At 36.7% G+C, this 22,653-nt stretch overlaps 1 protein-coding gene across 1 annotated transcript; it reads right to left on the bottom strand.

Annotated features, from left to right (window-relative positions):
- Positions 1-1,635: 1,635 nt before the first annotated feature.
- Positions 1,636-5,554, bottom strand: LOC141599489 (spermidine hydroxycinnamoyl transferase-like). Its single transcript, XM_074419512.1, has 2 exons — positions 4,426-5,554; positions 1,636-2,444 (listed from the first exon to the last, which is right to left on the bottom strand). Exons 1-2 carry the CDS (start codon positions 5,442-5,444, stop codon positions 2,003-2,005), a joined length of 1,461 nt encoding a protein of 486 aa, XP_074275613.1. The 5' UTR covers positions 5,445-5,554; the 3' UTR covers positions 1,636-2,002.
- Between the last annotated feature and the right edge of the window lie 17,099 nt (positions 5,555-22,653).

Here is a 22,653-nt window from a genome sequence, read left to right as displayed (position 1 = left end):
TGTCGTTGAACGTATGAATAGAACTTTAGAAGATATGGCACGTACAATGCTTTTGTGTAGTGGTTTACCTCGTAACTTTTGGGCTGAAGCCATTAGTACTTCTTGTTACATCCATAATCGTGCTATGATCCGACCTATTCTTAAGAAAACCCCATACGAACTCCTTAGAGGTCGAAAACTTAATATCTCTCATCTTCGTTGCTTTGGGAGTAAATGTTTTGTTCACAACAACGGTAAAAACCGGTTAAGTAAATTCGACCCTAGGAGTGATGAGGCAATTTTCATAGGATACTGTAATCATAGCAAGGCTTACAAAGTCATCAATAAGAGAACTCTTTGTATTGAAGAAAGTGTCGATGTCATCTTTGATGAGGATAACGTGTTTGATAAGCCTGTACAGGATGAGGAAGAAGACTTGGATGAACCCGACTTCCGTCTCTCAAGAGACGATCCCCCGGAACTAGAATTGGAGGATAATGAGACTCAGGGAACGAATGATGAACTTGATCGTTCCTCAAAAGATAAAAAGGAGAAAACCAAAGTTATAGTTGATGATACTATAACATTGACTCAAAATAAGGACTCCCAAACCAATGTTATAAATGATGTTAGTATAACATTGAATCCAAATCAAGGTGTAGAGTCTGAGGTTATAATCGGCTCTAATACAACACCCGGATTGGATTCAGGGGGAACTTCCTCCAATTCCGAGCCAAATGAAGTTGGGTCAAGCTCAAATAACGATGATGAACCAAGTACTTCAACAAAGTGGAAATACAAGAGCTCACACCCCATGGACAATATTCTAGGGAATATTAAGAAGGGTGTTCAAACTAGACGTTCCTTGAATAACTTCTGCTCTTTCTAATCTTTTCTATCCATGATCGAACCGACAAATATAATTGAAGCTCTTGCTGAATCTGATTGGATTATAGCTATGCAAGAAGAGCTACAACAGTTCGAAAGAAACAAGGTTTGACATTTAGTTCCTAGACCAAAGGATCGATCTGTCATTGGAACAAGGTGGGTTTTTAGGAACAAATTAGATGATGTCGGAGTCATTATCAGAAACAAAGTAAGATTGGTGATCCAAGGTTATAATCAACAAGAAGGAATAGATTATGACGAGACCTTCGCACCTATTGCTCGTCTTAAAGCTATTAGACTTCTGATAGCATTCGCAGCACATAAGGGGATGAAGCTCTTCCAGATGGACGTCTCATGAAAGGTTTCCCACGGTAAAATGAGGTTTCACACGGTGACTTTCTAATCTCGCCGAATTTCATTCCACCTTCATTCCAATTTGTTTACTCATGTTAGTTCCAATACAAACGCACCAAAAGCAACAATGTACACACCCAATGACAATCCATTTGCCTCATAAATGCAATTTATTGAAGTAAACATCGATCGATTACAAGATTCGTCAGCAACACAATACCTATAATTTTGCGGTTGATAAATGTTTATCTTAAATCTCAATTTTATGAAATGCCATAATAAAATAATGTCTTATAAATGATAAATGTGTGAATTAGACGACTCAACACAATTATATTTCATCTTAATTCAGGCAGTCCTGATGAAGTCGGGCATCAACATGAATATACTAAAAATCATTAATCAATCTTTTGTCATATTAGTTCAAAATGTACGAGAACTTTGTTTCATATGGCAAAGCAAATTATTAATCAAATTTCAACTAGTACATTCAAAAAAAAAGTATACATGGAGCAAAATACTGTATGTCGAAATTGGCTTTAGCCACAAACAAAAACTAGAATTAAACTGTCACTTGTACTTTATTGTTTTACCTCCATTATCTTATTATTCATTACGGCTTAATTATTTATTTATCTTTAGTATGTGATGAATATCTTTAATTAGAGGTAAATAATAATTGAAATAAAGGAAATATGTAAAGGAAATAAAAGGGCATCAACCAACTTCTTATCCCAAATTTTCCGCCAAACTCTTAATATGTTACGGACCTCCGGTATTCTCACACAATAGGAGAGTTAACATATTCCAAGAACTTTTCCTTAGGTAGCAAGCAGACACTAACGACGACCGATCCAGCATCATCGCAAGGAAAAAGCATAATATCACCATCAAAGCCATTAACAATACACGGCCCAGTATAAAAATCCTTTCCCCAACCGAAATCGATTCCGAGATCAGAGAGGTTTAACCAGCTCATAACATCAACATTATAATCATCGGTAGTTGAAGAAGGGCATTCTATGTTTCCTCGATCATCTATGTATTGATACTTAGCTACACTTTTCTTGCTTTTCATGTACTTAATTGTTGAGGATACATATTCACCCGTTACCTTCTCTATTGCTTCCCTTACTCGGCTGCACACATAGCTTAAAGGACGTGAAAGGAGCTCCCCTACATTACTTGTAGCTTCCACGTCGACAATAGCATTCCCAAAGTAGCTGCAATATGTAAATGATATTATGTCATTCACCCCTCATAATTGATGCAGTTTAAATCATTTAACTAATTTACTTCATCCCTTCAACTTTTATCCTTCCTTTTCCCTTTAAATTTGATCACATAATTATGATCCCATTTCTAAACTTTAGTTAACCAATATTGTTCCTAGAGAACTAACTATTATCATAACCATCATAAAATTGGGATTTCGACTTTTCTTTCATTTAAGGGGTAAAGTTGTTAATTCATCATTTTTTCCAAGGTGTATTTGTATTGAGGGATTTTGAGGGAAAAGAAAGGGAGGGAGAGTAGGGAATTTAAAATTATTTGTTTGGATAGCAAATAAGGGTGGAGGAAAATAGAGGGGGAGAAATTGGGAGGGTTCCATTTTTCCTTCTCCAAGGCAAATCAAAATCTCTGCACAATAGGCAAGATTTGGAGGAATTTTTATCCAAACACCCACATTCCATTTGCCCTCCTCTTCCCTTATCTCTCTTTCTCTTTCCTCCTTCCCTCTCCTCCCTTTCACTCCATTTTTGCTATCCAAACACACCCTTAGGGTATGTTTGGATTGAGGGAATTGGAGGAAAAAGAAAGAGAGGGAAAGTAGGGGATTACAAATCCCTTATTTGGATGGGGAGAGATTTGGAGGAATTCATTTTCCCTCTTCCAAGGCAAATCAAAATCTTTCCACAACAGGTAAGATTTGAAAGGAAATGATATCTAAACACCCACATTCCAGGTGACCTCCCCTTCCCTTTCCTCCCTTCTCTTCCCTCCTTCCCCATCCCCTCCCTTCCCCTCCACTTTTGCTATCCAAAATAATTAATAACTTGTCTAATAAATTTATTTTTTCAGTTTCTTAAGGGTGTCTTTGGATAGCAAAAGTGGAGGGAAACGGAGGGGGGAGGGAAGGAGGGAAGGGAAGGAGATGGGGAATGGGGTGTGGGTGTTTTGATACAATTTATCTTCAAATCTTGCCTATTGTGGAGAGATTTTGTTTAGGCTTGGATGAAGAAAATTGAATCCCTCAAAATCTCTTCCCCTCCATTTCTCTCCACACTCATTTACTATTCAAACAAGAGATTCTAAGTCCCTTACTCTCCCTCCCTTTCTTTTCCCTCCAAATCCAACAATCCAAACACAAAGTAGAGGAGAGAATACATTTTCTAACCTAAAACAAAGAACAAAGAAATACTCGTGTTTCATTGGTAGATAATAAATTAACTCATTATTTAATATGAAAATCAACACGATTCTTATTTTCACAATATCTAAAAAAAATACTCATGTTGTTCTAATCATCTATTTACCTTAACTATTGCTTCAACAACTAAAAACAAAGATGTAAGGGGGCCATTTGTGCTTTTAGTTAAAAGATAATAAGTGGATAATATCGAATTACCAACAAAAATGTTTCTAATATAAAAAAGGTAAACAAAAAATAAAACACCCCTAATATAAAAGAAATTAAATAGTGATCACTATAGAGGAACTATTAATTAGGAGACGTCAATTGTTATTTTGTATTCTACGTGCTTTCTTGAACATTAAAGTACGTTAATAAGGTGAGGGACACGAGACAGCAATGCACGATTTGGTATTTACAACAAAAAGTTTATTTTGAGGTTACTTTTTTTTTTTTTTTTTTTTTTTTTAAAAAAAAAAAAAACTTTTTGAGGTTATTTATTTTGTTACCTTTTATTCCAATCATTTGTTGAGATGAAGAAAGTACCGAGTATAAGCTAATGATAAATTAGTAAATATGATACTCTCTCAATTTATATTATTTATTTACTTTCTCTGTCTTAATAAATAGTTTATGTAAGCTTTATATTCCTTTTATAAATTAAAGCAAAGGTAAATTATTAAGGGAGTACTTTTTTATTTTGTTACCTTTTGTCATAATTATATGCATGACCTATATAATTACATTCTAGCACTGAAGAAACATACAATAAGAAAAACAAAAGTAAATACCTAGACGGTAAAGGTGGCTCGAGACGACCACGTACATCAACACAAACAGCTAAGGTTGTAATTTCTTCAGTATTGAGATCTCGTGCCTTGCTTACACAAGTCCAGATATAGGCCGTAATAATCTCGAATCGGCTGTACGGACGACCATGCACGTCTTCATTATAATTAGCAACTTCCTTTAACCTCTCTATCCATTCCTTAGAGAGTAATATAAAGGTTGGTGTTACTTTCTTTCCCCATTCAAGTTTTTCTACTTGACCTGAATATAGTTGACTGAAATAGTTTCCTGGCCCGTCATTAGGAAGTGTCACGGTGTCTTCTACTTGACCTGAATAGAGCTCAGCAAAGCAGTTCCCTGGCTCGAAATTGAGAACTATGGCACCTGTTGTAACTTCATCAGCGAGTAGGGATCTTCGATCATGGCAGGGTTCTATCTTAATCAATTTCTCACCTCGAGCCAGCCTTGCCCATTCCTTAGTAAAATGGAATGCGCTTCTCCCGTCAACAACCACGTGGGAGACCGACATTCCAAAGCTTATACCGCCACATTCAAACCGTGTGACTTGCACAACGAGAACCGGAATATCATTGATGGGTTTCCCATGTACATGGTAATCCATTTTAGGTAATAGATCCATAAATTTTTGACTATTGGAGTATAAGTCACCATAATCAGTTATTTTTAACTTACTTTCCGCATCAATGAGCTCGACACCCATGCCATTGCACTCAAGCTCAAATCGACCTCCACTTAAAGAACGCAATCGTCCTGCAAGTGGATAAAATGACACTAAAGCGCGGCTTAACGACTCTTTTAGGGTTACTATAATCCTGTTTTCCGAAGGATTGAGCCATTCTTCATCAATTGGTCTATGGAAGAAATGTACATGCGAAGAATGTGTAATGATGCCTACTTGATCTAATTCAGAAAGTGGGAGAATGCCATTCCATGTTGGCCCACATGGTTTTACTAGGTGTCTCCTCCTACTCTTTATGGTCTTTCCCTTTTCTTCAATCATCCTAGTATATACCCTTTGTGTTTTATTAATTCTTTCCTTTTTTTCCTTTTTTATCACTCTACCCGATTTAAGTATCAATTTGTGATATGGACAACTTTGATCTTTTGGCTTCCGCAGCTTTTATAATGCTTACTTCCTAGTTTGAAAGCCAGTACATTATACAGCCTAATTATTTAACAATAAAACTAGTCTGTACCCGCGAAAATCGCGGACTTGTTCTATTTGTTCCATTTATTTGCTTTTGTTGATGTCCATCTTTAACTAAAATATTTTTTTTTTTATCGCGAATAAGCTATAAACCAAACATTTGTAAATATTTACTTCTTTTACATTATTTTTCATGATCATAGTAATATAGATAGAAGTTTTAATTTGAATTTTATTTCCATATATTTTAATACATGTTAATATTATTCATGAATATTTTGTAGTCAACAATTTAATGTAACTAATTTAATAACTATAAATGTTTGTTTAATTTTTTTACAAATTTGTTACTTTTATGTATTTATGATGTACGTCATAAATAATTAAGCTAAAAACGGCTGCGTCGTTAGGTCGATAAACAAAGCACTCCAAGATCGCAGTTGCATATCTGATAGTTTTTTAAGAAAGTTAAATAGATACTATTAATTTAACTTTTCCTCAAAATCTATACTTTTTATCAAAAATATACATGTAAAATAAAGAATCTCGCCGATGATGAATGGTGATGCTTTGTAAGTCAACTAAAAGAGTAAAAAATATGTTTTTGTTTTTCACATTTAGATCCAAACACGTAATCTCCACTTTTTAATAGCCTCCTCACAATCAATAATCTGCAAATTGAGATAGTTAAAATTAAAATTAATATTAAAAATAAATAAGCATCATCTTAATTAGAAAACTAATTATACAACTTATTAAACGTTTAAAATTTTAAAATCTTAAAAGATAGAAATATGGAGTACTTTTAAGAAGACTATGAACGTTTGAATCATATGCACATATACACCTTATTTTTCACTTTTTCGCAAGTGTGCTAATTACAATATTTAAGATGGTTTTGAAATAAATCAAAAGTAACAACATGAGAAATAGTGAAACTTTATAATCGAAGTTATTGGATTTTTCATTTACCACATATAAGACCTTTTAGCTACTATCTTTATTACTGATGATGAATTATATGGATAAATTTTACGATTTAAAATTTTAAATAATGAGACTAAATTCTTAATTTATTTTTGTAATTTAGTACATGATCTTATGGTTTCCACTAAAAATATTATTATTAGCTGTGGACAAGGCCCTCGGGAACTGCGTCCGCGGGATCCACACTAGGCATAATCGACTCGAGGTTCTTTCGAATCGAATTAAGACATATTAGAGTCGCCACCAAGTTTTTTGGGAACTTGGAACCGTTCAAGTCAACTTTACACCTTTCATCGAAAAGCATACAGCCAATCGACTACGAGTGATTAAAGATAAAGACTTGTACCCTATATCACTCGATTTGAATGACTCTCGTAATCCAATGGTATTTAGACGGATCCACAAACCATAGATCTTGAGTAAGGGGTGAGGGTACGTGTTGGGAAGCCCATAAGGACACCCAACCCCGCCCGTCGATAACGGCCTCTACTAAGTCAAGCGTCGGATTTCAAACAAGGTCATAGCTACTACGATGTATGATATGCAAACGTTGTTTTAACCCTATCATGTGACAACAATTTCTACGTCGTTTTAGATGCAACTAAACTAACTTCGTCAAAGTTGTAATTTAGCATGTGGGTTGATTAATCTAGCAACATACAAAACAAAGCAAACAAGGCTTAAGGGGGAATGGGGGAGCCGTTGGGATCTACCTATTACAAACCAGGCATTCCATGCCGACACAACAACAAATTAAAGATACAACTCGATCTAAATACAATTGCTACATACGACGCAATACACGACACCACACACGGCCGTTTGGCCTAGAAAACCGTGCACATGAGGGGTGGCCCACGGCTCACATGACCCACGGCCTTGGGTCACTCCTCGTAATGCGTGCTCGCACTTATTCTCATCGAATTAGACATAGGGCTACGCATCAAAGCATGCATTAGCATAAACCAGGCCATGTTGCTTTAAACAACATGCGGTTTACTACGCTTCTACAAGCATTGGGAACAACCGTCTAACCAAACAAGACCAAGGTTTTTGAAGAGGTTTTGACTCAATAAAAGTAAAACAAACTTGAAAATTACAACTCGATAAACAAACGATAAATTACAAGCTAACAAACGACAAAGAACAAATGATAAACAAAGAAAGAGAAACGAAATAAGAAAGCCAAAACACACGGCCAACTCACGGCCCAAACCAACGACAACCCTCACGGCCAAGACAAGGCCAACCTAGTTCCTAAGTTAGATTCATTGGTTAGATCGAATGATTGCGAAAAGGGATAAGAAACAAGTTAGAAAACGAGTTAGAAACGATGTTGATTGATTGTCGCACGAGGGTGCATCCTACACGGCCTAAAGGGTCTAAATAGGTCAAATCCGCTAATTAATTTAACTCATCGAGTGTCAATAAGAAGGTGCTAATCACGCACTCTTATACTAGCGAGAAATTAGGTGAAAGAGAGAGATGCATTCAATTGTTTACAGAATCGTCGATTGATTTTATAACTTACGTCGAAGCCACCTATCGTGTCTAATTAGGTTATTAAATTAAATTAATGTTATCTAAATATGTCGTAGGTTAACAATCAGAGGTTAAACTAACATGCAACGGGTCCTAGGGTATGTCGATTTGGCCGAAACAAAAGGGGGTCGAAAGCGAAGAACGAAGTTAGACAATTGTTTTATTTATGCCCTACCTTGAACACGAGGATATGTAAATGAGACGGGGGTGTACGACCGACAGAAGTAGCGGTTTCTTTTCCCATCTCAAGTCAACGCGGGTGCTCATGGTGGTACTTTAACTCATACTCGGACTAACTAGTTTCATAGTTAAATTAAAACAATCGATAAACAAAACGAAAACAAACAAAAAACAAACTATAAAAAGAGCATAAGAAAACGAAATAAAAAGAGGAAAGAGAAGGGGATTTGATGCACCCTCAACCTACATGTATCGTTGACACCGTCTTGGGTCGTAATCGATGGTAGATTTTATCTCGAGAGGCCGTCGTCGACGAAGAATAAAGCAAACACGCGTTTTGGAAACTTTCTGGACAGCGATTTTCAAACAGTGATATCTCCCTCGTTTCACGACGAAAATTCGATTTAAAAGATGTTTTGGAAACTAGAAAGAGAGGAGAACAAGGATCTTAAAGCAACCCCTGCTCGTTTTGGGTTATTGGGCACGAAAAACGAGCACAAACAGAACTGGACAGACAAGAAGAAACCGCGAAAACAGAGTGTTATTTCACTCTGTTTTTCGAGGGATTTCGTGTACTCTCAAGGGCAATTTGGCTCGTAAATCTTTGTCTAATGTGTAGATGGATGTTATGTGGTTAATTAGGAACAATAAACTCGAGTTTTTATGAAGGTTTGATGGAGGAACGAAAGGGTTTTCGAAGAGGACACACAAACAGTTTCAGTTTGTGTGTCGGTTTTGTTTAGGGTTTTTGAAGGATGTTTAGGGTTTGTTTCTGAGGTTTAAAGCTTGTGGGTGATGGTAGGATGTATGGAGAACTTAGAGGAATGAATGTATGGTGAAGGGGTGGTATTTATAAGGGTTTAAAATAGGTTAAAAGAGAGGAGGAGGCAGTCGGGCTCAATCCCGTATGGCTGCTGTCCATCGGTTTTTGTGAGGGTTTGAGGGGGGGTTTTCTTGGTGATTAAGCTAGGATAATATGGGTAGGATATTAGGGTATAGGTTAGGGTTAATGGGTACGGGTTTTGGTAGTGTTTGGAGCGGGTTTGGGCTCGGGATTTGGCTGCCAAAACAGGGGGGGGGGGCTCGGTTTATGCGGGCTGCTTGTGAGGGGTTTGGGACGAGGATTTGGGCTGTGGTATGTGGGGTTCGAACAAGGGTGGATGGGTATTAGCTTAGGTGGGTTAGTGTACTCGAGATTCGTGCCAATTTGCAAAAGAAACGGGCTCAAAAACCGAGCTAAAATCGAGCTCAAAAACACATGGTTGAAACGAGTTTTCTTCGCTTTAAAAATCGATTTTTCAAATCAATTAACCCATTAAAATAAATGATTTTTCAAACCAAATATATTCATAAAATGATTTTTCAAATCAAATATTTATTTTATTTTCAATAAAATAAACTTGGGAAAATAAATTCAAAATAAAATAAAATAAATTGAATTTACCTAAAAAACCATAATTTAAATATCATTTAAATTAATAAAATGAACTCACTTAAAAAAACATTAATTTAAATATCATTTAAATTAATAAAATACTTCAACGACGAAGCCCATTCTACCTCGTAAAACGAGCTCCAAATAATGACAATGACAACTAAAGAATACATGTGTCCTATCATCATCGGGTGTTTGTCGGGTTCTCTATAAATTCCAATATCGACGGATACGGGTATCTACATTAGCTTTATAATCCAAATTACTAGACTTTTTATTTACTACATATAAGACCTTTTAACTACTATCTCTATGGTTAATGAAGAGTTAGATGGACACAAATTGTACGATTTAAATGATAAGAGTAAATTGTTAATTAATTTTTGTAATATAATTCATGATCGGTATTATGATTTCCATCAAAAAATATTTGTAAATCTTATGAAGAATTTTAATAAATAATTCTGATGTAGCCTTAATATTAACCAATATAAAAATGACATGTCAATTAAAATTAGATGTTTTAAATAGCCTTTTAACTATATTGTATTTTTTTTTTCCAAAAACAGAGTTATAAATTTTTTTTTTACTATGATCCTCTAAATTCGAATTAAAAACTAAAAATGTTTTTATATCAAGTGAGATAATTACGTACCAAATAAGTTTTAATATCATTAGAACATGGTTCAAGGACGGATATCAAGTTTTTGTTCAACTAAATCCTTCTGTTGCCTACACATTTCCAACGTAGTTTTTTTTAACACTCTATGTTAATATTATGAGAAGACAAAGGAAGCATCACCTACAAAAATAGAATAAGAAACAAAGATACATTTAACGATAATTCAATTAATCTTGTAAGAGGGTTTACTTAAAGATAGTATAAAATAAATCTACCACAAAGCAATATTAGTGGATAAATTACAAAAAACTGTGCATTTTACAATAAGCTTATATAAATTACACAAACAAAACTCGTAGAACATACCTTATGTATAACGTAATTAACTGCACAATCCAACTTTGCAATAATAAGAAAATTGTACCATTCCATCTGCAAAAATAAATCAAGGTCAGAAATTCAAATTGACATAAATAAAAGTTATTTAAACAATACCAAATAAAACACAAATCTTATGTATGATATAACTTTATTTTTTTCACAAATGCAAATGATTAATAAAAATTATATGCAATGAAAAGTTTCAATAACATATGAATATGCCAAAAGGTTAGAAAAAGAGGGTAAAAAATAAAAGTGCTTATTTTAAAGACTTTACTTATATTAACTTAGCATCAAATAAGGAGTTAAATTTTAGGGGGAGAAAGAAATCATCAAAAAGGAAAAGGAAGAGATAAAGAGAAAATGAGGAGTTAGAGATGAATAAGGGGTCATAAACGTGATAATAAGTATTCTATCTTAATTCTATGAATGAATATTATTAATTAGTCACGTGTTATCAGATGAAAGTTTCTTAGTGATTCTACGCTGTCGCAGGTCTTATACATATGCTCAAGCTAGTCTTTTTATATTATTGTATAGATATGACATGTAAATTATGATAGGTAATTTAGCATGCCTTTAAGTTAGATATATAGATTTTGTATTTAGATTATAGAGTTATTGATTTTACATACATAAATATGGAGCAAAGAGAAATGTAATGTAAAAGGTTTGCATGAGAGTGGTTTATAAATCATCTTATGAAATTAAAATAAGACATATAGTTGATGGTTGATAGTTTGGCTTACTTTTTAATTATATTTATAGATTATTATTATTATAATTATTATTATTATTATTATTTTTTTTTTATGATGCGCGCAGCTTTCATTAAAATAAAAGTAAAAGTTTACATGAAATTGGTGGGGAGCCGAGAGACAATCTGGGCTCCCACACCCTTAGCAATAGCAAAGCTAAGCCTAGTAAAAATGTAAGCGGCTACCCGAGCCTCCGCATCCTGAGATACCGAGAATTTCTGGATCCGCTTGAGTAAGGCAACAGCATCCGAACCCAGCTCCCCAAGGGAAGAGAAAGAGAAAGGTAGGAAACCATAACCCGCTACCGCGCACAAATCCCCATACTTAGCACACTTTCGCTGAGCAAAGATCGGGCCGACAACCCGGCCCGCACAAAATCACAACCCGATCCGAGTCAAAGGTGAAGAACCCGTCAAGTCGACGCACACATCACGCCCCCTGTCCCAAGAATAAAGCAATAAATCCGCAGGACGAAGAGAGCCACCAAGCCCATCAACCAAACCGATATCAACCTCCTTCCCCGCAGTAATACCAGATCTATAGCAGATGTCGAAAAGAGTGTCCCGGACAAGGTTATGCCGATGTTTAATGCCCACAGATACAGATAAGAAACAGCGTGGTCCCCAAAAACATCCTCAGAAAAAAACCCGAGAGCAAGCAGGACAGGGCCTAGATACCGCAAATAACGGAACACCCAGACGATACCCCAACACACTACGGTAAGTCCTCCCGTTCATAGTCTCGCCCCCACCACCCGAGATAGGAACCGCACGTAACCAATCGAGGAGTGAGAACCTGCCGAGACTCGCCATAAAGCAAGTCAAGGCGTGGTGTCAAAGAGAAAACAGACTTTCGAGGCAAGAAAGAACCGTCGTGAAATAAATGTCCGCCAATTTCTTCATAAGTTTGGGGCGCAATTTCACTAGGGTGACCTAATATACGAAACCCGTAGTCGCAGAAACACCGCGCGACATCATCAAAAGCGGGGCCAGCAGCTACAATACCGGAAGGGCCGAGGAGCTTAGCCCGCAAAACCAAAGAGACCGCAAGAGGGACGCAATAAAAGCATAAAATAAAACATCTCCCGCCGCATAGACACCAAGACCACCAAGATGAAAAGGGAATGTAGCAAGGCGCCACTGCCAATCCCCAAAACCCGGCCCTGACGCGGTGAAAATACGTTCCAAGCTAGAACGAAGAGCGGCATCAAAAGGAAGATGGACACCCAAAAACAAGAGGGGAGCAAGTACGAACGGAGAAGTAGAGCTTAGAGATACCAAGATAAGCTCGAAGAAGAAGCAACTCACATTGCGGGTCCTCAATCCTCGCAACCAAGTCCATTAGCTCAATGGTCTTAGTTACTCTCCGCCACAATCTCACCGCTAAAACCAGGACAAGTACCGATTGTGTCCTCCCAAAACTCGTAACACCCCGCAATGGTCGAGAAATAGAAGTGGGAAAACCCCGGAAGCCGACTCGTGGATCCTCAACAAGCCAAAAGACCTCCGTCTTGGAGACATTAAGATGCAATCCAAAACGAGGGCCATCCAACCTAATCAAGTCCAAAACCTTCCCCACCTCCAAAGTATCACCCACGATGGTGCCATCATCTAAGTACCATGCCTGTAAAGTGAGGTCAAAAGTGTCCCGGATCTTGCAAACCAAGGGATGCAAAACCAACGCGAAAAGCAAAGGCCCCAACGGATCACCCTGCTAAACACCCTGACAAGACCACAAGCAGTGCTCCCCATAAAAAAGACGTGCCGGGCTGGAATAACAAAACTCCACCCAACGGGAGAGAGCCGGGCAACGACGGCGGACCTCCTGAAGCAAGGTCGAACGGTCAACAAGGTTGAACGCATTCTAGAAATCAACCAGCAGCATAGAAAGCCCCACTCGAGCCCCCCGAGCCTCAACGAGCCGGTTCAAGGCATGCAAGATAGCCTCTCCTCCACCGGACACACCCACCCCGAACCGAAGCCCATCAAAATAAGAAGATAAAGACGGACCAACCATAGAAGCACCAACCTTAGAGACAAGCCGTCTCCAGACCGTACCAACAGCAATGGGACGAACTCCACCACCCGGTTTAACGAGTGGCGTGAGAGGGGCGCTGGCAATGTACTCACCCAGAGGAAGAGTGATTATTATTATTATTATTATTATTATTATTATTATTATTATTATTATTATTATTATTATTATTATTATTATTATTATTATTATTATTATTATTATTATTATTATTATTATTATTATTATTATTAAATCCACTTTGTATGAGAGTGATTTAAAAATTATCCTATGAAATTAAAATTATCTAAATTTAGTTTTTTATCATTAATTATGAGAGTAACTTTTAAATGTGGAATTGATAATTTTTTTTCCATGTGTACTACTATGCTAGTAATTCCATGTGAACTATATTTTGCCACATCACAATTAATTGTTGCCATGTCACATTTGTCTACGTGGCGTTTGATGTCTAGCCTTTTAATAATATTTAGAGATTATAAATTTATACATTGTTATATATGTGTTTCAAAATTCATTTTTAAAAGTAAATAAGTTTATTTATAAATACATTAGGACTTTATATAACTATTTTTTTTTAATATCAAAGAGATATTAACCTAATATTTAAAATGTATATATTATAGAGATAAAAACGATATAAATACCCCATTCTTCTTATATGGCTAATTTATCAAAACAAAGTTGTGAATACTAAATTATTTTCGCCTTTAAATTTCAAAAGTTAAATAAAGTGTAATATTTTTATAGTGATTAAGAGCAGTACATTTAAGGATTTCACATTAATCTATGAATAGAACAAAAGAAAGGTAAAAAATTGACAGACTAACACTTATTTTAGTTATACTTAAAGTTTTTGTGAAAATAAAGGTACTCTATAGGTAAATATGATCAAACTAGTGATATGTTAGTTATCTAACAACCATACTTTTGAAAGGAAAAAAAAAACATCATCATATCATATATTTTCTTATTCAACAACCGCAAATGTCGTTGATCGCCACGTGTCACAACTCCTTCAAACGCCACGTGTCATTTTCTATTTAAAAAAATATAAAGATTTGCAATCACGTTAGGAGATGTTTGCACAATTTAGGAGATAATTTCACTGTATTATTTTTCTCATGCTTTAGGAGTCTTTTTCGGCAGAATATTTCAACAAGTCAACTTAAAAAAATATTTAGGAGATATTTTCAGTATCATTTTTCTAACATATTTTCGGTATAATTTTTTTTAGGAGATATTTGCGCAATTTTTAAGGAGATATTTCCTGCAGAATATTTGACAATAAAAAATGTGCAAAAAAGTCTAACAGATATCTAAATGAATGATTCAGTGTTTTTTCTTACATGAATTAACCGCCCTAGTTAGAAGATCTTTTAGGAAATATTTAATTATGGATTGTAACCCTAATTAGTTAGAAAGTATAAAACTAAATGAAGGATAATATATGATTCCGTATAATCACAAAAAAATGCCGAATTTAACTCCAAAAATACCGCCCTACTCTGATACACCATAAATCATTTTGATAGAAAGATTATAGGAAAAAGATTTTATTTGTTACAAAATTTTTAATTATGCATTGTAACCTTAATTAGTTAGAAAGATTATAGGAAAAATATCACAAATCATGCCATTTTTAGTTCGTCAAAAATCTCGCCCAAATCAAATCTATTATACGAAATATTATTGAAATATTCCTTGAATCACTTTTATACTTTCTTAGCATAACAGTTGAACTGATTGTACAAAAATATTCTAAAGTAAAAATATTCTACAAAATAATGTTCATAATGTATATATACCGAAAAATACTGTCCAAAAATATCATACCAATAAAATTGTTACAAAATAAAGCAAAACTATTCTACAGAATTTCGCTCATATCATTTAAAGGAATTTCGCTCAAAATAAAGCCAAAATATTCTACAACCGTGATCTCAATCTAATCACAAATCTCGCTCATATCATTTAAAAAAAACAATATTGTTGTTGTGAAATAAAGACAAGAGAGAACTGATATATCAGTAAATCAAGGAATTGATACATCAGTAAATCAAGAGAGAATCTGTTGTATGAAAGGAAAGGTGCAGCTTCCTAAATTACGAGACCCACCACGATTACTCTAGGAACTTCTAAGCAATAAACATTCCCTAAGCAAACATTTTATTGACAATATCTGATCATACAATATGATGTTTTTATTTACATCTATGGGAGGTAGAATTGATACATCAGTAAATCAAGGAGAGGGACCTTATTGTTTTAAAATGGGCTGTCAAAATGTCCACTTGATAGGTAGTTTGTTACCCTCTGAAACAACACGTCCTAAGTTCTGCCAACTTTACATATTTGATACATAGGAAGAGATAAACAACAGGAAAAATGTTGAGAGGTGTGCTCTTTAAATTAATATTACTTATAGACTTATAGTGTTAATTTTATAGATGTGAATGGTTAATTTATGATGTTTGTTAGACCGTCTATGAGTAGAACCAATAGTCACAGTGTACTATTTCAGCTTCGAAAGACCTGAACAATTTAGCGATGAATTGATAGCTCTACTACAAGGGATGATTGACCAACACAACCGTCTCACAAAAAGTTTCCGAATGGCTAGAGTTCATTTTTAGTCTGGTGAATGTGGGGAGGTTAAACTTCGACTGATTGGGGTAGACAGAGAGACGGACGAACCTATAATCTCCCTACAACTTTCGAGATTGCAGCTCTAATCGTGGGAGACATTACTGAGGCAATTGATCAAAGGGACATCATACTTGAGACACAGAACGGTACATTGAAAAGAATCTTTAAGCTACATCCTTCGTATCTTGCATTACAATATCCCTTACTATTTCCATATGGGGAAGACGGCTTCAGATTAGGCATAGATCACAGACTTACTAATAAAGCCTCAACAAACAAGATGACAAACAAGAGGAATAAGCTAACTATGAGGGAATTCCTTGCTTATCGGATCCAAGACCGATCTGGTGAGAGGACAACTTTTTTAATAGCTGGCAAAGTATACCAGCAATTTTTGTTGGACAGATACATGATGGTTGAGTCTCAACGGTTATCTTACATAAGGAATAACTAACAAAGTCTTCGGTCTGAGAGCTTTAAGAACCTTGCAGATGTTGTAGTTAAAGGGACCATTGATCTATCATCGGTTAGATGTCGCATCATCATTCCACCATCATTTACTCCGGGGTATAGTTACTTGCGGGAAAACTACCAAGATACTATGGTGATTTGCAAGTGGACATGCTATCCTGATTTATTCATAACTTTTACATGCAATCCAAAATGGCCAGAAATAACAAGATTTGTAAAGAAAAGAGGACTAAGACTAGAGGACAGACCCGATATTCTTTGCTGAGTATTTAGTATAAAACTCAATGAGTTGATAAAAGACTTGAAAGAGCGCCACATATTTGGACGACCAAGAGGAGGTATGGATAAGAATCCTAAAACTACTTTAGATATAATATTTTCGTAATTTATAAATTACTGATAACTATACGCGTGATCTTTCGTCATACAATTACTCACAAACAATTTTAATTTACAGTGGTTTATACTATAGAGTTCCAGAAGCGTGGCTTACCGCATGCTCACATTATCCTATTTCTAAACAGCCGCGATAAATAATTAGATGTTAATGACATAGATAATATTATTTCGGCCGAAATCCCTGATCCAGCTGAAAATCCCAAACTACACGAGGTGGTTACAGAATATATGATGCATGGACCATGTGGAAAGCACTTCCCACGGTCACTATGCATGGATGGGGGCCAATGCACTAAGCACTTTTTAAGGCAAATCACTCAAATGACCACTATCGATGAAGATGGTTAGCCGGTGTATAAAAGAAGGAAAAATGGTATAATTGTTGTGAAGAAAGGGGAAGAACTACACAATGGCTTTTTGGTCCCATATAACTCAAAGTTATTACTGAAATATCGAGCTGATATAAATGTCGAATGGTGAAACCAATCACGTTCGATAAAGTATTTATTCAAGTATATAAATAAAGGTTATGATCGAGTGACACTTCAATCATCTCATATGCGCCAGAATGCTGATGACCCCGAGAAGATTGATAAAATCAAGAGGTTTTATGATTGTCGTTATATTTCAGCATGTGAGGCTGCTTGGAGAATCTTCACATTTGATACTCATTATCGGACCCCGCCAGTTCAGAGGTTAAGCTTCCTCCTACCGAATGAGCAGAGTGTTGTCTTTAATGACGATGATCCAATAGATAGTGTCATTCAGAGGCCCTTGATTGAGAAGACAATCTTCCTAGCATGGATGAGATGTAATGAGGACTATGCGAAAGCTAGGGAATTAACGTATGTGGAGATCCCTTCAAAATTTGTCTGGAATCAAGATAATTGTAGATACCTCATTTTTGCACCTCCCGCAAACCACCCGGTGATGATTGGGCCGCATGTTTGGAACGCGGAACGATTTGTGACCGTTCATAAGTTTATCATCAAGTGATCGCTCAAACACTATTTTCCACCTCTTAATTGTCATCTACGTGCCGATACGGTCATTTTGGCAGTAATTAGAGTACATTTGGAGTCCGGGTCATAAAACTGTCTTCATTTTCTGAAATCGAGTCAGAATGTTCTGGAATGTTCCGGATGTTTCTATTCCATATTTTATAAATCTTTTAATCTTTGGCAAATAATTTCCCGTAATATTCACTCAAAAATATTAAGGAAAACAAGATAAATCCGTTATTCCATAACCAAAACACGGAAATCTTTCTTCCGCAGGGGGAAACCACTTGGGAAAGGACGCAGCAGGTGCTGCGCCTCTTCCAAGAGACGCAGTGCCTGCTGCGCCTCTTCCCAAGTCCTTTTCTGCGTATTTTTCGTATCTTTTCATATCTTCTCGAGATTCACTTCCAAAGTTTCTCCAAAAAACCCTATTTCCTCCACGTGATTAGTATAAATAAAGACCTTCGGTCTCACATATTTCTCACGCGAGTGTCCGCGCTTCTCTTCTCCCTTTGCATTTTAGACCACATTATTACTTTTTGGCGTCTACGTGCTTGAACTTTCGACCACGTAAGCTCGGATCCTTCTGAGTTCCAGCCTCGTTTTTCACGACTGACCAATTTGACCAACTCCACATTAATCAACTTAATCAATCTTGTTCGTTTTCCTCATACGAGGGCACTTTCGTCTACATTCGAGTCGAGCATCACTAAACTTATACTTAGTTCATCTCGTTTCGTCAAACATGTAAGTCTGAGGGTGTAAATCCTTCTTTTATTTATTGTTCTTTATTTTTTGTAATCATATTGTAAGATTTATGTCGAAAATACTCTTAAAACCGAATTGTAAAACCTTGTTTTAAAACCCTTTTTACGAATTATCAGAAGACAACCGTCGAGAAAGGACGCAGCAACTGCTGCGCCTCTTCGAAGGGACGCAGTACCTGCTGCGCCTCTTTGTGAGCCTGCCGCTGTTCCTGCTTCCTTTCTCCTTCCTTCGTCTTTTGTCAATTCGTTTCTTTTATTTTATTTCGTTTGTTCTTTGATTCTTTAACGTAATAATATGAACATATTAATTCTAATATGTAATATATTCATCATCATTAGTCTTTAATTCATCTTTCAAAATCCTGGCTTAAATCCCAAGTAATTAATATTTGCGGGTTTTCGTCATTAAAATCAAATTCGGGTTTTAAAGGTTCGATTCATCAATATTGAGTCTCTGGAATTCGCCGTTGATATATTCCCACCTTTTGTTTATCGTCTCCATCATTAATTCGTCATTAATAATTTATCTTAGTTTATTAATTTGTTAAATAATCCTCATTAATCTTGTAATTGATTAGTTTTAGTCGGTTTCATCCATGTTTATTGCTTTTGTCACCTTAATCGCATGTAAATAAACTGCTAATCACCTTCATCCGAGTCAAATAATATTAATCAATCATTAAGTCACCAACGAACATTAACAACTTGCAATTCCGGCTTCACAGCCAGAACTGAGCCAAGGAACAGATGCAGCAACTGCTGCGCCTCTTCCAAGGGACGCAGCTCTGCTGCGCCTGTTCCTGGCTGATTTCTGTCACTGAACTCCCGTGTTGCCTTGACTTGATTACGTATTTAATTAACTATTATTCGTATTATCATCTTAATTTCTGTTCGTTAATTCATTTATTCTTTCTTTTTCAAATTATCCGTTTTAAAAGTATTTTCGACATAAATCAATAAACCCGATGTAATTTTGTAATCATTCTATTTTATTCTCTATTATCATATTGTTTGCCTTCACATGTAATTGAACTTAAATCTCTACTTTGACCCAATTGTATGATTAAATTGCGTGTTAACCGACTTAGTTAATTCTCACATGCTAGGACTAATCCGTTGGATGTTGCATTGAATGCATATAATCGACAATATATCGAGTATAGACAATTTCCCTAATCATTAGTAGAGGCCGCTATCGAGGCGGGCGGGATTAGGTGTTCGATCAAAAGAGCTTCCTAATACGTATCCTCACCCCTTACTCCAGATCTCTGTGAACATCCGTGTTCATTGGCATCCACGAGAGTCATTCTAGACATAGAAAGCTAAGGGTAACGAGTTCTTGGTGTTCATGTCACTACTTTGTGTCTTGACATGGCACGAGGTATTCGAACGGTTTCCAATTTTCCACAATAAGTTGGTGGCGACTCCACAAATGCAAACGCTTGTTCTCCCTCAAGCGCCCCCGTGGGCCCGCGTCCACAGTTTAGCGACTCCGCTGGGGATAATACATTTACGCGTAGCCAAGGGTGAAACTTGAACAAGGTTAGGGAATAGTTTGTACAAGAAAATTGTCGGTTTTCATAACTCGGTCTTCCTAGATCGTTTATTTGGCCTTCCTAGGTCCAACCCAACCCATTCGACCAATCGTCCTGTCTAAACGGTCCTAATTCTTATTTGGGCCTAAGGATGTATAGCGATTGACGGCATCCATACCATGGCACTTACTCTTGTCCGTATTAAGGACTTTCACTACTTGAGGAAATGGACTAGGAATCGGCCTTACTCTTGTTTGGTACGAGCCTCTCCACAGACTTCGGGTTTGATTGTTCGGTATGGCAACCCACCCTTTAAACCAAAACCCTTTTAAATGCACTCAGCATCCCGTTATAATGCTTGTATATTGTTTGTACCATACGTGATCACCATTTTCTAAACGAAACCATGACGGTTTTTGTAAATCCAAAATCCTTCTTTAAAATGTAAAATTTCTAAATATGGGCCTAATATTAGCGCAAAACAAGTCGAAACTCTGTCCAATTGTCAAGTCAAAACTCGGGCCTCAAAACCCCACTTCGAGTCCACTCCTACAACTACACTAAAGTTGACTAGGACCAACATTTTTCAAACTTTGTCATTTCCTCAAAACTCACTTGACACAAGTGGCACACTCCCACTAAACGAGTCAAAACATTTCTTTTCATGTAAGTGTGCTAGAGTGGTCGATCGTGTTTTGATTCGTCGTCGATCACTTATTCAGTTTCCAAGATGCCTGAAACAAGCGACGCGAACTTCAACCAACTCCAGAATGGTAATGATCAAATCCTACCCGCGCTAGCTCGTCTCCAAGTTACTCAAGACCAAGTGTATGACCGCCTTGACACAGTTGAGGGCCGAATATATGCCGTGGAAACGAGGATGCCTCCTCGAGAAAGCGAGATCGCTGATGACTTCGTGAACAACTTCAATGACGAAAACCCTCCTAAAGGTATGACTGCGGCCGAGAAACGACTCCAATACTTGGAGGAACAATTGATGTATCTCAAAGGGGATGACATTTATAGGGAGAACAATCGCAAATATGAGGTTGTGAGTTCCAAGTTGCCGACCAACTTCAACATAACGGATATCCCTAAATTCAAGGGGCATGAAAACCCTTTGAACCATATCCCTGCCTTCAAGGATTACATGTCTATCAAAGGCATTAAGCCCGAGATGTTTTTAAGGATCTTTCCTTCATCTCTTGACACCATCCCAAAACAATGGTTCTATTCGCTAGAGCATAAGAAAATCGCTACTTGGGACGATGCCGCAATCGAGTTTGCTAAACAATATGCGGATAATGCTGAAATCCAAGTCAACATGCGCACTTTAGAGGTTCTTACCCAAAATGACAAAGAAGGTTTCACCGATTTCCTAAGTCGGTGGAGGAAGACTAGTACTCAACTTGTTGAACGTCCGGATGAGGCCACCCTCGTGGAGAAATTCGTGGACAACCTAATGCCTATCTATGCAAATCATTTGAGGTATCAAAACATCAAGACCTTCAAATATTTGACCGTACTAGGGACAACGATCGAAGATGACATCCGTAAAGGGCTCTTGTCCAAAACGATAGGTCGTGGATATCAAGGCTCAACAAGTCGTTCTTACGGCTCTACTAGCAAGACTGATGAAGTTAACCTCCTCGAGCCATCTAAGAAGAGTAACCCTCTAAGGAAATTCACAAATCTAGGGGACACATATTCCAACGCTCTGAAAAGTTTGATAAAGCTGGGTACACTTTAACCCATAGGCCCTACACCCGAACCAGAAAAGAAGTCCAAATTCTGGGATGAGAATTCGTACTACGAATACCATAGAGGTAAAGGACATGATACAGAGAAATGCTAGAAATTGAAAAATGTACTCCAAGATATGATTGAAGATGGTCGTCTACCAATACCACCTGGGGGTAAACCTAATAACACTCAGAATCCTCTTGGAGTTCTGATGATCACAAGTGATGAATCTACCTTAGATTGCTCACATCTTATCTCCCCAAAAGAAGAGGTGATCAACGGGATATGGACGGATAGCAAGAAAGATGTTTACCTCTAGGATCTTCCCTTAATCAAGAGCGCCGAAAGCATCATAGATGAGATCATTGCCACACTGGACACAGAAATCAACACCAATCAGCAGAAAGGATGGATAAAATCGATCAAGTGGACAAACAATCAAGGAAGACACTTCAAGCTCACTACTGGAGAAGGAGAGATGTTCAAAGTAGAACCAGAAGACGATGAATGCGAGTCAGAGTCAGAGTCGGAGTCAGAGTCGGAGTCTAGAGAAGTTCC

The sequence above is a fragment of the Silene latifolia genome, chromosome 9, assembly GCF_048544455.1.
Source record: "Silene latifolia isolate original U9 population chromosome 9, ASM4854445v1, whole genome shotgun sequence".
Lineage (NCBI taxonomy): Eukaryota > Viridiplantae > Streptophyta > Magnoliopsida > Caryophyllales > Caryophyllaceae > Silene > Silene latifolia.
Note: the sequence above shows the minus strand (reverse complement) of the source record. Positions and strands in the feature narration are given on the sequence as shown.

What these genes read in the sequence shown, in the direction of transcription:
- LOC141599489 (XM_074419512.1), bottom strand. Translation starts at nt 5,444, where the DNA reads ATGATTGAAGAAAAGGGAAAGACCATAAAGAGTAGGAGGAGACACCTA. An exon ending in GAGCCACCTTTACCGTCTAG is followed by an intron (nt 2,445 to 4,425) that starts GTATTTACTTTT and finishes TACATATTGCAG; the next exon opens with CTACTTTGGGAATGCTATTG.